The sequence below is a fragment of the Pelophylax lessonae genome (assembly GCF_965119305.1).
Source record: "Pelophylax lessonae genome assembly, chromosome: 4".
Taxonomy (NCBI): domain Eukaryota; kingdom Metazoa; phylum Chordata; class Amphibia; order Anura; family Ranidae; genus Pelophylax; species Pelophylax lessonae.
The window spans coordinates 546,251,996-546,270,344 of NC_138771.1; the positions used below are offsets into that span (position 1 = coordinate 546,251,996).

Here is an 18,349-nt window from a genome sequence, read left to right on the forward strand (position 1 = left end):
AAACAGAGAGCCAATCAGCATACCTACCTGGGAACATGCACTATAATAGGTCCCTACCAGTTTTTTTTATATAAGGGTTGATCTTACCTATATGAATACCTATATTGACACACATGCCTCCCTCTCAGAGGATTATATAAAACCAACGTTTATGTTGTTTTTTAATATATATAATATATATTTTTTTTTTTTATTTTAAGCATTTATATTTTAATTTGTTGCCTAATTGAGGATTGTTACGCTTAGCCAGTAAAGTAATTGTGTGGCAAGATGATGATGGTAATAGATATATATCGCACTGAGGGAGGAGACGTTACTATAACAATGGAATTAAACAGGCCAGTGATTTAGTTCCGGATAGGCTTGTGACGGTATCAGATTTTCATGCTGCGATTAATTGATTAAGGTTTTGCCACGGTATACGGTATTATCACGGTATTCTATTATTAAATTTAAATTATTAAATTTCCACCTCACTTCAATTTCATTGCTGAATTTAGGGGCTTTGGTTCGCTTATGCACATTATTATGCACATTATTATATAGTCAGTCAGTACAGACTCTGTGAACCAGGCCTAAAATAGGTCATCAAGCAGTGTCTGGCCTAACTGGTGATAACTGGTCCTGGCGCTCGGCTCCGATCCGATGGCCTGGTCATTAAGAGGGCAAATCCTTGTGGTCAAGAAGTGGTTAAACCTGAAGGAGGTGTTGTTTATAAATTACTTTACTATCGCTTTAGGCCTGGTTCACATGTATGCGGGTTGGTGGTTCACATGTATGCGGGTTGGCGGCCCACATTTGCACAGGCATAGCAGCCCATTGATGTGAATGGGCTTGAGCTGCTATGCCTGCGTTTTCAGCTGAAAAAAGGTGCATGCAGAATTTAAAAAAATGCAGTGGCCATGAAATCCATCCTTCTTTTGCACCATGCGACTTACCTGCCTTTGCTGCACACGCAAACTGTTTTTAAATGCCGTGCCTACGTATACAAAAAATGCAGAAAGCTTGCCAGAGCAGGAACTGCAGGTTAGTCGCATGGTGCAAAAGCAGGATGGATTTCAAGGCCACTGAATTTTAAAAAAAATGCTGCATGCACCTTTTTTCTGCGGAAAATGAGGGCATAGCAGCCTGTTCAAATCAATGGGCTGCTATGCCTGTGCAAATGTGGGCCGCCAACCCGCATACATGTGAACCGCCATCCTGCATACATGTGAACCACCAACCCGCATACATGTGAACCACCAACCCGCATACATGTGAACCAGGCCTAAAGCAATAGTAAAGTCATTAATAGATAAAAACACCGGTCCTCCTGCAGGTTTAACCACTTCTGGATCGCAAGGATTTGCCCCTTTAAAGACCAGGCCATCGGATCAGAGCGCCAGGACCAGTCATCACCAGGTAGGCCAGACACTGCTTGATGGCTATATAATAATGTAATGTGGGCTGCTATGCGTGTGTGTGTATATATATATTAGAGCTGCACGATTCTGGCCAAAATGAGAATCACGATTTTTTAGCTTGGAATAAAGATCGCGATTCTCTGTGTAACAAAAAAAAAAATTGGGATAACTTTACTGTTACGTTTTTTTTTTTTTTTTATTCATTAAAGTCTATTAATTGCGTTTGAAAGACTGCTGCGCAAATACAGTGTGACATAAAATATTACAACAATCGCCATTTTTTTTCTGTAGGGTCTCTGCTAAAAAAAATATATAAAATGTTTGGGGGTTCTAAGTACTTTTCTAGCAAAAAAAAAACTGATTTTAACTTGCAAGCAACAAGTGTCAGAGAAAGATCCAGTCTTTAAGAGGTTAAACTTCCTTTCTCCCTGGCAGAGGGAAGGAAAAGATACAATGTAAACATTTTTGTTTATAGTTACTGGCTTAGCTGTGTGAGTGAATGAGTCATCCAGCTCACTGAAATGTATCAATTCACAAGTCAGACCAAGGAGCACAGAAACTCGGTATTTTAAAAATGCCACAATAACAATACCGTGGCTATGCAATACCGCGATATATCGAATTACCGAAAACCGGCATATGTCTAGTTCCGGAGTAACGTTAAAAAAACCTACCTCCTGAAAATTCCCTACCCTCGTCACTTCCTGTGCACATACATCATGGAACAGCTGAGCAGCTTACCACTGCGCATGCTCACAGCTCCGGAGGGTAGGGAGTTTTCACGGGTAGGGTTTTTTAACGTTACACCGCATCAGCTGTTGCCGCGGGTACATGAAATCATCTCCGCTCCTAGCCCTGCGACTTCCCTGATCTCGGCTCCTAAATTTAAAAGCCACGGCGGGTCTATGAAAATAGAAATCACGGAGATCTCGGCTTATCGGCAGCAGGGTCCATGGCAACACCAGGAGAACCCGTCAGCAAAATATGACAAAATTGAAAAAAACTTTTTTTTTTGCAAAATGTCACCCAGCGCTGCAGCGCCCCTCAATGGTCAGACAGCGTGCCTCGAGACCCCCGCAGAGAGAGAGAGACCCCCCAAAAGGCTCACCACACGATGCACCAGAGTTCAACAGGACTGCTCTCAGCGTTTGTCTGCAAGACAAGGAAGTCCTGTGGAGCGATCTTCCCAGGTCTAGGGAGGGGCTCCGCCCCTCACACGCCCTCAGTAACTCCCACAGCTGCCCAGCTCTGCAAACAAAACAAGCTGGGTGTACCAAGATGGCCGCCCCCATGAGCCACATGAGGGACTCCAAACAAATGGCGACCCAGCGCTGCGGTGGGAAGGGGGGTCCCCACATCCACTAACAGACGATCGATCGGCAGGTAGGCCAGGGAGGAAGCCCCCCGCACAACAGCCCCCACCCCCTTAGCGGCTTGCATGAACAGCGAGCCACCCCACACAAACACCCCCCCCCCCCATAGGGGGGAAGGGAGGGGGGAGAGGGACACCACAGGGGGAGGGTGCACAGGGGAACCTAGATTAGTGTGGGTCCGACCGTCCCAGAGAGGGGCCCGGGTCCACCCCAGAGTCAGCCATGAGGAGCAGGGGGGAAGCATTTACTCACCATACCGGAACAGAGCGGGCGCCACTCCAGAAAAAACCCCTCACCGCCCAGTGTGGGGGGGTGTCGCTCAAAGGAGATGCTGAGACTCGGCCATCGACCAGTCGTATGCGACTCGGCGGGACGTTTAACCAGCGGGCCAGTCCCCGTCCAGCGGGACTATGTCGCGGCCGACCCAGCGCGGAGCTGGGTCTGCACGCGCTCGTAGGCCGGCTGGGGTGACCACTGGATCTCAACATCCAGCCCGTCGCCCAGATCCGGCATAATTGCTTGAAGATCTCACAGGAACGACTGAAGAATAAAGCTAACAAAAAAAAAGATTTATCTAAAAAAGCTTGCCAGGACCAGAGATCCCAGCAAGGAACTTAGGTCCTTACTCCTGACTAGGCAGAAAAAAACTGACATCCTATAGCAGGGAGAGAGAGGATATACCCCCTGGGACTGCCCATAGGTGTGGCCAGAACTTTTTTCCTGCCTAGTGTCCTACTCCTGTAGGGGGCAGTATAACCCTACGGATATCAAGATATCAGTCCTGCGTCTGTCAATGAGCGACAGAGAAATATGGGTTATATAGCCACTTTTTAGGTGAAGGACACTGGCAACCAATCAGAATTGATGCCCCCCTATATAACCCCTTCCCATACAGGAAGTACCTCAGTTTTGTAGCAAGCAATAAAGACCCCATAAAAGAGGGGAGGGACCTCTGTGTCCCGTGATGTACTTCAAGAAATGTATTTTACAGATAAGTCTGTATTAAAAAATCTATTTTTCTTTTTGTACATTACGGGACACAGAGCCATAAATCATAACATATAGGACATCTGATATCCTCATCTGACCCCAAAAGGATTACACTGCTGCCTGCAGAACACTGTGGCCAAATGCAGATTTCTCCTGGGTCCCAACATCCACTCGATAGAAACAAGTGAATGCATAAGCCCTGACGACCAGCTCGTGGCCTTGCAAATCTGAGCCATAGAGGCTTGATGGCGATGTGCCCAAGAGGCACCTACTCTTCTGGTAGAATGTGCCTTTACAGGAAAAGGTGGAGCTTTCCTTACTAAATCATACATCTGGGTAACAACCTGGCGAATCCAAAAAGAAATTGTAGATTTATATGCTGGCAGCACAAACAAGGTCTCGGTCTTACAAATCTGAGCTGTTTCCTGTAAGTAAAACTTAAGTGCACGCATTACATCAAGAGAATGCAATAGCTTTTCTACCTCTGAGTGAGGATCTGGGAAAAAGGAAGGTAGTATAATGTACTAAATCAAATGAAAGGCAGACACAACCTTGGGCAAAAAACCTGGGTGTGGACGTAGAATCACCCTATCTTGATGAAATATCAAGAATGGCTCTTTACAAGAAAGAGCGGCTAGTCCCGATACCCTTCTAGCTGAAGTTATCGCTATCAAAAAGACCTGTTTTCTGGTCAAAAGATCCAGGGGAACTTGCCCCAGAGGCTGTTTTTGCAAAACTGTCAACGCCAAATTTAAGTCCCAAGGACATAATGGTGGCTTCACAGGCGGAACCAAACGTAACATTCCCCGGGCGAAAGTCTGAACCAATGAATGGGAAGCGATCGGTTCTTGGAAAAAAACCGATAAGGCTGAAATCTGCCCTTTGATAGTGCTCAAGGCAAACTTCATATCTACTCCTGCTTGAAGGAAAGCTAGAATTTTCCCGATTTATATAATTGCGAGGATGCCATTTCCTGGCCTCACACCAGGCAATAGAGGATTTACAGACTCTGTATATAATATTTCTAGAGACTGGTTTTCTAGCGTTTATCAGTGTATGAACTGCAGGGCCAGATACACCCCGCTGCTCCAAGATTAAGGCTTCAATAGCCAAGCTGTCAAATTTAGAGACTGTGCAGCAGGGTGGAATATCGGACCTTGAGAGAGTAGGTCCGGACGCAGTGGAGGGGCCAATCTCTGGATTTGTGCAAACCAAACCCTCCTCGGCCGTGCCGGAGATACCAGAATTACTTGTTTCCCCTCTAGCTGGATTCTGCGCAACAGACACGGTATCAGTTGCAACGGAGGAAAGGCATACATCAGGGAATGCTCCTCCCGAAGAGTCACCAGAGCATCCACTCCCACTGTGAGTGGATCCCTGGTCCTGGACATAACTTTCTTCAACTTGTTGAACCTGGATGCCAACAGATCTACATCTGATACACCCCAGCGTAGGCAGATTGACCATTCTTCCGGAAACATCTGTTGAGGACTCAAATAGTATGCCTGCTAGTTCTCTATTCCCGGAATAAAAACTGCTGTCAGGCATGGCACAAACTTCTCTGCCCAAGACAGGATGAAGTCCACCTCTTTCTGGGCTGACCGACTCTTTGTGCCTCCTTGATATAAGCCACAGCCGTGGCATTGTCTGATTGTACCCGACAGGGTGACCCCGAAGTCTGGTCGTCCAGAATTTCAAAGCCCGACTGCTCGGATTTCCAGAATGTTGATGGGGAGACCTCTCTTTACCCAAGACCATTTCCCCTGGACAGTGGCTTTCTTCAGAACCGCTCCCCAGCCGGAGAGACTGGCATCTGTAGTGACTAATTTCCAAGTCACTGGAAGAAATTATTTCCCTTTCCCCAGATTTCTGGTCAACAACCACCAACTTAGACTCTGACGTACTCTTGGTACCAGAGACATGCATTGGTCCAGAGACTGATCCTTTCTGGTCCAGGCAGACAGAATGTTGTTCTGTAAGGGTCTGGCATGGAATTGGGCATAAGGAATTGCCTCGAATGCGGACACCATCTTCCCCAATAACTTAATTCAAAGACGTATAGAAGGATATCTCAGCCTTACTAAGCACCGAACCTGATCCTTCAGGTCTGTGACCTTTCTTGCTGGCAAGAATATCTTTGCCTGTGCTGTGTCCACAAGAAGACCCAGATATTCCAGCCGCTGGACCGGCTGTAATGCGAACTTTACCAAGTTCAGTATCCAACCCAGACGTTCTAAGAACTGTACTGTCTGATGGACATTTTGGCTTAGAGCCGAAGCCGATCGATCTATTAGTAATAGATCATCCAGATATCCTATTATAGATATCCCTTGGGACCTTAGAACAGCCAACGCTGGAGCTAGGATCTTTGTGAAAACTCTTGGAGCTGTGGCTAACCCAAAGGGCAGGGCCACAAACTGAAAATGACTGTTCTCTTTTGCAAAGCTAAGGAACCTTTGATGAGCCTGGAATATAAGCTCGTGAAGATATGCATCCTTTATGTCTATGGATGCTAGAAATTCCTCTCCCTGCAGGGAGGTTACAACTGAACTAATTGACTCCATCCGGAAAGTACGAACGTTCAGAAACTGGTTAAAAGCTTTGATATCGAGAATAGGTCTCACATCCCCCTTTGGTTTGGGGACTACGAACAGGTTTGAGTAAAAACCCTTGAACTTTTTGTCCTCCGGAACCTCTTTTTTATCACTTTTTGAGCCTACAGCTGGTCCAATGCCAGAAAGAGAGACCTTCTTTTTAGGAGATCTATCGGTAAACTTGACCTTATAAAACGGGGGATATGGGAACACCCGAAATTCCAATTTGTACCCCTGTGAAATGGTGGAGAATAACCCAGTTATCTTGGATCAATTCCACCCAAACCTTTGAAAACTGCATGGGGGCGCCTCTTCACAGAGAGAGCTTAGTAGAAGACTTGGCTGATTTCTGGGTCCAGGGTTTTTTCTCACCCTGCCTTGAAGGCTTGGTTCGGGATCCAGATGATTGAGGCCGTCGCCACTGTCTGGAAGTAGAAGCACTGGTATTAGGAGTGCTGGGGCTTTTGAAAGAAGGATGCTTGCTCTTCTCTTCCTTTTTACGGGTAGCAACATACTCTCTCTTCCCCCCCCCCCCCCCCCCCGAGATCTTTTGGATATACTTATCCAGATCATCACCAAAAATTACATTCTCCCTGAAAAGGGAAGCCAGACAGTTATTTTTTATATGGTAATTCCGCAGACCAATTTTTTAAACAAAGGATTTTGCTCATATGCACTGAGGGTATATTCCATTTCTTAGTAAACTTTTCCTCCATAGGATACAATCATAAAAACCTTTTGGGAGGAACAAAAATCCTATCAGGATGGTCCCAATCTTTATACATTTCTTGCTCCAAGAGTGGATGTATGGGAAAGGTCCGAGGACTTGAGTAGGGTTCAATGAGCCTAGAGAGGAAAAAGAGACTTCAGCTGTCTCTAGGGGAGGAAATTTTGTATCCAAACCTGACCATTTCAGTAAGAGACTGAATAAACAATCTCTGGGTCTGAGAGGTAGATAGAGACTCTGACCCCGAGTCCCCAGAAGTGGAAACCTCAGCTTGACCTTCTATAGGGTCATCAACAGTTACTACTTCCACATCCTCTGCCCAATCCTGAACTAACTCAGGGGTGGCTCAGGTGAGAGAGATCTATCACGTTTCTTCCCTTGAGATGCTTTAATGATACCAGCAATCCTACCCTCAAGGCTGGCCAATGCCACAGCCCAGTCATCCTTAGTGACGTAGGTTGCGGCAGAAGTACTAGGAGAAGCTATGCCTGACAACCGCAATGGCTCAGATCGGCAAGAGGCCTCTGGCTCTTCAGGAGCAGTAGACAGTGGAAACACGGCTAGGATCTTCAAGGCCTGACGGTGGCATCGCAGTGCTTTCTCCAACTGTGCCACCCCCCCCCCCGGCCCTTTTTCCGGCAAACATTTCTTTAAAGACAAACTTGAGATACTATCTTGAAGTGTACTCAAGGCTAGTGCCAAGCTTATACTACCTAATGCATACAGCACCGATTATCCCCAGATACAGGAACTGTTTGTGCCAGTAACATAAACCCACAGTGACTCACACCACCCAGCTGCTGCTTCTGTGTCCCTTTCAGCCTATGACAGAGGCTAGTATGTTGGAGACAGCTCCTTACAGAACGCGCCCATTTATGCATGTGTGGCATGGTACGTGGCATCCACGTGCACGCCAATTGCGTTAGAACACGCCCTCAATGCGGCGTACGCCTGTACTTAAAGGCGACGATTTCCGCACACAAATAGGCCTACGCCATAGACACCCGATCAAGGCAGAGATGAACATGCAGACACTTATGCACCAGGGCAAACACAACAAACATGGGGGGAGAGCAGCTTAGGCAGAATCTTGTTTGTCACAGCTGATACTCGAGGTGATCAGCTCAGGGTAAAACACAATGTCAAAAAAAAGGGAAAGAAATAACGATTTAAATCAAGCTTTGCAACAATCCCATAACAGCCTCAACAAGATGTAACTTGTAAGCATAACATCCATAGTCTCATGGAGGGATACATATGGCACATGGTCTCGGTTATCTTTTAAAAGGGAAAGCGCATAAAATATTTGCAAATTGCAATTATGCCAACAATTTTTACCTCTATGGTTTGCTGAATAAGTAAATATTTTAAAATGGACTCCCCAGTCCCACCGCAGGAAACAGGAATCCAATCTTCACCCACCACGGCGAGCTTTGTCTTGGCGACCTTCAAGGAGTGGGTACCCCATATAAGAGGGGCCACGGGCCTTGGACCTGTAGAGCACCCTGCACAGAGCGCCTTTGGGGTTTGGTATTCCAGGGGTCTGGATCCCAGGGTCCAGCGCCTAAAAAGGATAGCATTACAGGCAAAACCTTGTATCTGCTTTCCGAGGCTCAGGTACAATCTTTTTAGTCCATTAACTGTTTAGAAAGGATCGAATAGCTTAACCCCTTAGATTCAATGATCTTTGATCGGGATGAATAGCATAATCTTCTTTTCATTTGAAGAGAAAATAAGAAAAATGTGAAGAGACTCTCCACAGTGACCATCACCTTTTAGACACTGGCAGAAAAACTGAGTTACTTCCTGTGTGGGAGGGGTTATATAGGAGGGCATCAATTCTTATTGCTTGTTAGTGTCCTTCACCTAAAGGTGGCTATATAACCCATATGTTATGATTTATGGCTCTGTGTCCCGTGATGTACGAAAAGAAAGTGTATTTTTTCCCCAAGAAATTGCATTTAAAAAAACTGCTGCACAAATACTGTGTGACATAAAAAAAATTTCAAAACCCAACAATTTATTCTCTAGGCCCTCTGCTTTAAAAAAAAAAAAAAAAAAAAAATTCCATATACAGTAAACCCCCGCTCCATCCCGGTTCAGTTTTTGTGGTCCCGGTATATTGCGTTTTTTTTTGTAATGTTATTTTACTATATAAATCATTAAAAATGAAATATTTTTGTGTTTCCCATAGCTCTTGCTATGTCTCTCAGTATCTTTTATGTGTTTAAATTAGTTTCTATTGTTTTAAAAGTGTGTTTAAAGACCTTAAAATGCTTTTACACGTACAGTGACAGTAAAAAAAACATGCCTACAATGCATTTTAATAGGGTTTTTCTATTTCGCGGATTTTCACTTTTCGCGGCTGGGTCCGGAACGTAACCCCCGCAATGGAGGGGGGTTTACTGTGTGTGTGTGTATATATTATATATTTATTATATACATACAGTATCTCACAAAAGTGAGTACACCCCTTACATTTTTGTAAATATATTATATCTTTTCATGTGACAACACTGAAGAAATGACACTTTGCTACAATGTAAAGTAGTATACAGCTTGTATAACAGTGTCAATGTGCTGTCCCCTCAAAATAACTCAACACACAGCCATTAATGTCTAAACCGCTGGCAACAAAAGTGAGTACACCCCTAAGTCAAAATGTCCAAATTGGGCCCAAAGTGTCAATATTTTGTGTGGCCACCATTATTCTCCAGCACTGCCTTAACCCTCTTGGGCATGGAGTTCCCAAGACCTTCACAGGTTGCCACTGGAGTCCTCTTCCACTCCTCCATGACATTACGGAGCTGGTGGAGGTTAGAGACCTTGCACTCCTCCACCTTCCGTTTGAGGATGCCCCACAGATGCTCAATAGGGTTTAGGTCTGGAGACATGCTTGGCCAGTCCATCACCTCTACCCTCCGCTTCTTTAGCAAGGCAGTGGTCGTCTTGGAGGTGTGTTTGGGGTCGTTATGTTGGAATACTGCCCTGCGGCCCAGTCTCCAAAGGGAGGGGATCATGCTCTGCTTCAGTATGTCTCAGTACATGTTGGCATTCATGGTTCCCTCCATGAACTGTAGCTCCCCAGTGCCGGAAGCAATCATGCAGCCCTAGACCATGACTCTTCCACCACCATGCTTGACTGTAGGCAAGACACACTTGTCTTTGTACTCCTCACCTGGTTGCCGCCACACACGCTTGACACCATCTGAACCAAATAAGTTTATCTTGGTCTCATCAGACCACAGGACATGGTTCCAGTAATCCATGTTCTTAGTCTGCTTATCTTCAGCAAACTGTTTGCAGGCTTTCTTGTGTATCATCTTTATGCCCCGTACACACGTGCAGATTGTCGGCCGAAAAGATTCGGCCGACGACCGATCGGCCGATTGTAGGCTTGTTAGTATGATGCTTCCGACAGCCGACAGCGCACTTTCGGGCCGAACAGAATCTGTCGTGCAAGCATTAAAATTTTTGTATGCCGACACCAGAACGGCCGATTGTTCGCCAGTCAGTACAGATTTCGGCCGACAGACAGCAGATTTGCAAGACTGGGCATGCTCAGAAAAGAAAAAACACAGGGAAAGTTAACCATCACATGACATCACTTCTGCAGTCGGCTGTTGTTGGCCGACAAAATTCGTGTGCAGTCTTTTGCACTTTTCAACAGACACGACAGCCCTCGGACAAAAGACGGCCGATCGTTCGGCCGACGATCGGTACGTGTGTACGAGGCATTAGAAGAGGCTTCCTTCTGAGACTACAGCCATGCAGGTCAATTTGATGCAGTGTGCGTTGTATGGTCTGAGCACTGACAGACTGACCACCCCACGCCTTCAACCTCTGCACCAATGCTGGCAGCACTCATATGTCTATTTCCCAAAGACAACCTCTAGCTATGACGCTGGGCGCGTGCACTCAACTTCTTTGGTCGACCATGGCGAAGCCTGTTCTGAGTGGAACCTGTCCTGTTAAACCACTGTATGGTCTTGGTCATCGTGCTGCAGCTCAGTTTCAGGGTCTTGGCAATCTTATAGCCTAGCCCAACTCTATGCATTGCAGAGCAACAATTTTTTTTTTTTTTTAGATCCTCAGAGAGTTCTTTGCCATGAGGTGCCATGTTGAACTTCCAGTGACCAGTATGAGAGAGTGCGATAACGCCAAATTTAGCACACCAGCTACCCAATTCACACCTGAGACCTTGTAACACTAACCAGTCACATGACACCGCGGAGGCAAAATGGCTAATTGGGCCCAATTTGGACATTTTGACTTAGGGGTGTACTCAATTTCTTTTGCCAGCGTTTAAGACATTAATGGCTGTGTTGAGTTATTTTGAGGGGACAGCAAATTTACTGTTATACAAGCTGTACATTCACTATTTTACATTGTAGCAAAGTGTCATTTCTTCAGTGTTGTCACATGAAAAGATATAATAAAATATTTACAAAAGTGTGAGGGGTGTACTCACTTTTGTGAGATACACTATATATATATATATATAAATAATAATATAAAACACTTGGGGGTTCTATGTAATTTTCCAGCAAAACATACTGTTACATGTAAATAAAAATTTCCAGAAAAGCCTTGGTCTAGAAGTAGAATTTCAAGTAAAAGACTACCTCTATTTGATTTCCATGTTGTAACATACCCCCATATGACAGAGACCTATCTTGCTGTTGAAGTACCTAGCTGACTGAAGATAGATCACAAAAATAGGATGGTTTCCACCAGGGACTCTGCAACAGTTATCCTGCAAATAAAAAGCTCCTGCAAATGTAGCTCCCTACAAGGGTGCCTTCCTTGTTACTACATGGGAAGTTTTCTGACAAAACATGCAAGATGTTCTAGAAACCCGCTTTGCAGATGTTTTATTGCTAGGAACCTGCATGACAAATGTTTTTCAGAAATTACACATTTCCACACGGTTACGCTGTGGCTTCTTCATAGAGTAACCATTCCATGGTTTGTATCTTTCTTCCTACCTGCCATGCATTTAGTAAGAATTTACTTGTGTGTGTGCTGTGACTTTTTTGCTTTCTCATTGTGCTGTAACTTCATGTCAAATTCCATATCAGATTTGTGAGTACTCCTAGTGGTTTGTCCCAGGGTCTGACAGTGCAGTCAACATCCATGTTGACTGCGAGCTGGAGAGTTTTTGTTTCCATTTTAGGATGGAGTTCTGTCCATACATGTTTGAATTAGGAGATTTCAGGAATGTCGATGTCTACTTACAATGCCTTGAAATTTTCCACATTATGTCATGTTAAGTAGAGTATACCTGTGTGTAATTTAATCTCAGTATAAATACAGCTGTTCTGTGAAGCCCTCAAATGGTTTGTTCGAGAACCTTGGTGAACAAACCGCATCATGAAAGCCAATGAACACACCAGACAGGTAATGGATAAAGTTGTGGAGAAGTTTAAAGCAAGGTTAGGTTATAATAAAATATCTCAATTTTTGAACAAATGGAAAGACTGACACAACTGCAAACCTACCAAGACATGTCCGTTCACCTAAAGTGACAGGCTGGGCAAGGAGAGCATTAATAAGAGAGGCAGCCAAGAGGCCCATAGTAACTCTGCAGAAGGTGCACAGATCCACAGGTCAGGTGGGAGAATCTGTCCACAGGACAACTATTAGTCATGCACTCAACAAATCTGGCCTTTATGGAAGAGTGGCAAGAAGAAAGCCATCGTTGAAAGAAAGGCATAAGAGGTCCAGTTTGCGAGAAACCATGTGGGAGGCACAGCAAGCATGTGGAAGAAGGTGCTCTGGTCAGATGAGACCAAAATTGAACTTTTTGGCCTAAAAGCAAAACGCTATATGTGGCGGAAAACTAACACTGCACAGGTCTGCACACACTGTCCCCAGCATCATGTTGTGGGGATGCTTTTCTTCAGCAGGAACATGGAAGCTGGTCAGAGTTGATGGGAAGATGGATAAAGCCAAATACAAGGCAATCTTAGAAGAAAACCTGTTAGAGTCTGCAAAAGACTTGAGACTGGGGCGAGGGTTCGCCTTCCAGCAGGACAACGACCCCAAACAAAGCCAGAGCTACAATGGGATGGTTTAGATCAAAGCATAGTCATGTGTTAGAATGGCCCAGTCAAAGTCAAGTCAAAGACCTGATCATTTCTGTTCACAGACACTCTCTTTCCACTCTGACAGAGCTTGAGCTATTTTGCAAAGAAAAATGGGCAAACATTTCACTATAGATGTGCAAAGCTGGTACAGACATACGGAAAAAGACTTGCAGCTGTAATTGCAGCGAAAGGTGGCTCTACAAAGTCTTGTTAGAAGTCAGGGGGACTTTACAACAAATGCACGGCACACTTTTACGATATTGGTTAAAAAATTTTGAAAACCATTTATCATTTTTCTTACACTTCAACGTTATGTGCCACTTTGTGTTGATCTATCATAAAATCCCAATAAAATAAGTTTACGTTTTGGTTTGTAACATGACAAAATGTGGGGAAAAAAAAGGGGGTATGAATACTTCTTTAAGGCACTGTATCTTGCTACACATCTGACATGCAAAGTGTTCTTTGACACCAACAACTTGATTAATATCATTTTTTTTTTTCAATACATCATCATTCACCAAGCTCTCCTATTTTTTTTTTTTTCCCCAGACCCTCATGGACTTGGAATTCGCTGTCGAGTGAACGGGAACCTTGTCCAGGACAGTAACACAAACCAGATGGTCTTCAAGACACAAAGCCTCATAGCCTGGGTCTCCAAGTGAGTGTGCACTCACAGGCTGTTTAGCAAATACAACCCCAATTCCAAAAAAGTTGGGACGCTGTGTAAAATCTAAAAAAGCAAAATGTAATGAATTGCTAATCTCCTAAGCCCATATTTTATTTACTATAGAAAACCTATCAAATGTTTCAACTGGGAAAATGTATCATAGAAAAAAAAAAGAAGTAATTTTTAAATTAATGGCAGCAATTTTAGTGTCCCACCCTTTTTGGAATTGGGGTTGGAGGTTGTTTTGAGCAAAAACTTTGTTTAGAAGGGCAGGGAAAGGGTTGTCCCCAAAGTGAAACAATGGTGAAGCACCCTTATGTTTCCTCAGTAACATGCCTCTATACAAAATGGTGGACCGCTCCACTGTCCCATATAGGCCGCAGCCGTTGCTTCATTTAGGAACTGCTCTGCCGCTGTTAATACCAGAGCAGAGAGCAAGAGGTAGAACAATTTTGGATAAGGCATGGTAGGTACAGAAGCACTGGATGGAGGGCAGGAATTACTTGAGTTGACTTTCAGTTTAACCAGCATGTGATTGGTTGCAGGTCTAAGCACCCAATCACTAGTTAATATGAAAAGTTAACCCCAGCAGCTCCCACTCAGTCCAGTGCTGCTGTGCCTCCTGCTCTCTGTCCAGAACGGTTCTACCTCCTTGCTATCCATCCAGAGCTGTTCTACTTCCTTCTGTGTGTAAGGTAGGAGAAAGAAGGGGGACAGAGTACACTACTGTGGCGGGTAATGTATGGGGGGGGGGGGGGCGGTGGCAGAATGGGAAGGGGGGCACACTACTGTGGGGGGAATTTATGTAAAAGTGGGGCAGTGCAGGAGGGAAGATGTGAAGGGGCAGTGCTGTTTGGGTACTTGATGTAAAGGGAGCAGAGGATAGTACTGTGGGAGGTTGAGGCCATTGCAGTAAATAAAAGGGGGGGGGGTGTGATGTGAATGGGGTTCAGAGCACTCCTGTGAAAGGAAAACTGATGTGCAGAGGACTGAGGACACAGATTTAAGAATGGGATAGTGACATAGGAGAGAGCTGTGATATGAAGGATTATCGGCCATCGCACAAAAATGCAGTTCGGACCTCTGCTGGATAATAGGATTTTTGACTTACCTTAAAATCGATTTCTCTGATGTTCATTGACAAACACAGCTCCTGATATTGACCAATGGGTTATACTGCCCCTACAGGAGTAGGACACAAGGCAGAAAAGAATAATGGCTACACCCATGGGCAGTCCCAGGGGGTATACTCCCTCTCTCTGCTAAAGCCACTCAGTTTTGTTACAAGCAGTGTGAGAATTTTATCTCCACAGAGGGGTGGGTTCGGTGTCCGTCAACATCAGCGAAATCCCATTTTCTCTTTCGTTCATTGACTGACACAGCTCCTGATATTCATAACCATTGGGATGTCTCAAAGCAGTGTTAAACATAAGGGGTGGGAACAACAAAAAAAACTCCCAAGGCTAAACATTAGCCAACCAGGCAACTGGAGCCCACCTGAAAAAAAAAAAAAAATACCACACCCTCAAAGAGGATCAGGTCCTCTTAACCAGTTCTGGACCGGAAGGATTTGCCCCCTTAATGACCAGGCCATTTTTTGTGATTCGGCACTGCGATACTTTAATGGAAAATTGTGCGGTCTTGCGACGCTATCCGAAATAAAATTGAGGTCTTTTTTTCTCCCCACAAATAGAGCTTTCTTTTTGTGGTATTTGATCACCTGTGTGACTTTATTTTCTGCGCTATAAACAAAAAAAGAGCGACATTTCTGAAAAAATATATATTTTCACATTCTGCTATATAACATTCCCAAAAATAAAAAAGTTTAAATTTAAATTTTTTTATACGTTTTAGGCCAATTTGTATTCGGCTACATTTTAATTTGTTTGCGCAAAAGTTATCGCATCTACAAACTAGGGGAAAGAGGTGATTTTTGTTTATTTTTTTCTTTACTAGTAATGGAGGCGATCTGCAATTTTTAGTGGGACTGCGACATTGCGGCAGACAGATCAGACCCCTAACTGACATTTGTTACACTTTTGGGGGGGACCAGTGACATTCCTACAGTAATCAGTGCTAAAAAAATGGATTTTTGTAAAATGTTACCGTAAAATCCTTTTCTCTTAAGCTCATTGACAGACGCAGTCCTCTTGATTAATATCAAATTGGGTTATACTGCCCTCTACAGGAGTAGGACACTAGGCAGAAGGAAAACGTTCTGGCCACACCTTAGGGGCAGTCCCAGAAGGTATATCCTCTCTCTCCCTGCTACAGGATGTCAGTTATGTCACAAAGCAGTGTCAGAGAATTTAACCCAACTCAAAAGTAGAGGGGCGGGTACTGCGTCGGTCAATGAGCTTAAGAGAAAAGGATTTTACAGTAAGATTTTACAAAAATCCATTTTTCTCTGTCGCTCATTGACAGACGCAGTCCTCTTGATTAATATCAAATTGGGACGTCCCAAAGCAGTGCCACAAATGAGGGGTGGGATAACCGAAATCAAAATCCAATCTAGAAGGCCCAACCGGCGCCAACTAGAAGTTTTAAAGGCTCATCAGACAAAAGGATGAGACTCAACTGAAAACCCAACAGAAAAAACCCTCGAGGTAGACCAACGGTCTCCTCAAATTGCGGCCTGCAGAACCTTGCGGCCAAAAGAGGCATCCGACGATGCCATCACATCAACTTTATAAAATTTTGTAAAGGTATGAACTGACGACCAGGTAGCCGCCTTGCAAACCTGGACCACTGACGCCTGATGGCGGAAGGCCCAGGAAGCGCTAAGCGCCCGAGTGGAGTGCGCCTTAACAGGGAACGGAGGATTCCGACCCTTAATAGAATAAGCCTGTACCACCGTCTGCCTGATCCATTTGGAGATAGTCACAGCAGATGCAGGCAACCCCTTTTTGGGGCCATCCGTGATCACAAAAAGTGAATCCGTCTTACGAGACGAGTCCGTAGTTTTCAAGTATACCCTGATTGCCCGAACCACATCAAAGGAATGTAACGCAAACTCCCGAGGATGACTGGGCTTAGGACACAGGGAAGGTAACACAATATCTTCATTCAGATGAAACTCTGAAACCACTTTAGGAAGGATGGATGGATTCGGACGAAGAACCACCTTATCCCTATGAACCACCAGATATGGGGAACGACAAGATAATGCGGCCAGTTCTGACACCCTGCGTGCATAAGTAATGGCCACCAAGAAGGCCACCTTCTGGGATAACGTAAGCAAGGGAATCTCCCTGATATCTTCAAAGGGAGGTTTCTGAAGAACCGACAACACCAGATTAAGATCCCAGGGCGGTAAGGGCGCGCGCACTGGCGGAGCCAGGTGCCGCACCCCCTGGATGAAATTCCGCACCAAGGAATGGGTAGCCAAAGGTTTCTGAAAGAAAATTGCCAACGCTGAAACCTGACCCTTGACAGTACTCAAGGCCAGCTTCTGCTCAACCCCCTGTTGCAGAAAAGCCAAGATTCGGGTCACCGAATAGGCACGTGGAGGAAATCCAAAGGATTCACACCACGCAATATAAGACCTCCATGTGCGATGATAGACTTTTCTGTAAGTCGCTTTCCTTGCTTTAATTAAAGTAGGAATAACTGAAGTCGACAATCCCTTGTCCTTCAGCACCTGAGTCTCAATAGCCAGGCCGTTAAAGCCAGCGATTGTAAAGCAGGATGGAAGATCGGTCCCTGAGACCGCAGATCCTCCCTGAGAGGAAGTCTCCAAGGAGCGTCCGCGACCAGCCTGACCAAGTCGGCGTACCCAGGTCGACAAGGTCAGTCCGGAGCTACCAGGATAACTGGAATTCCCTCCACCTCTATCCTGCGAAGAAGTTTCGGCAGCAACTTGAGAGGAGGGAAGACATACAGTAGCTGATACTGTCCCCACGGGCCAACCAGCGCGTCTGCTGCGTCCGCTCGAGGATCTCGGGAGCTGGCTACAAGCCTCCGCACCTTCCTGTTGAGCCGAGCTGCCAACAGATCCACCTCCAGGGTGCCCCAATGAAGGCACAGCTGGTGAAATACCTCTGGATGAAGAGGCCATACCCCTTGATCCAGAATCTGACGGCTGAGATAATCTGCCTGCCGATTTTCCACCCACGCAGTGAATACCGCGGAGAGAGCTGGAACAAACCGTTCCGCCCAATGAAGAATGCTGGCCACTTCTATGGCCGCCAGGGCACTCTTGGTGCCCCCTTGGTGATTGACATAAGCCACGGCCGTGGCCTTGTCCGACTGGATCCAAACCGGGTTGCCCTGAAGCTGCTCGGTCCAGTAAATCAGACAAAGTCTGATCGCTCTCAGTTCCAATACATTTATCGGTAACCTGGATTCTATCAGAAGAAATGACTTCCCCTGTCTGAGCATCGGAGACCGAAGCCACCAGACCAGAGACTCCCTGGTCCGCTCGCTCAACCGGATCCGATTGTCCAGAGAATCGGGATTCCGATTCCATCTGAAAAGAATCTCCTTTTGGGGAATTCGGGTATG

At 45.3% G+C, this 18,349-nt stretch overlaps 1 protein-coding gene across 2 annotated transcripts in view; it reads left to right on the top strand.

Annotated features, from left to right (window-relative positions):
- The window catches only part of LOC309552265 (oxaloacetate tautomerase fahd2, mitochondrial-like), a 91,759-nt gene that overhangs the window by 40,473 nt on the left and 32,937 nt on the right, over window positions 1-18,349 (top strand). For both annotated transcript variants that reach the window (XM_082253154.1, XM_082253155.1), the window contains exon 6: window positions 13,729-13,837. In XM_082253154.1, coding sequence (XP_082109280.1) covers window positions 13,729-13,837 — 109 coding nt within the window. The remainder of the gene's footprint in view (window positions 1-13,728; window positions 13,838-18,349) is intronic.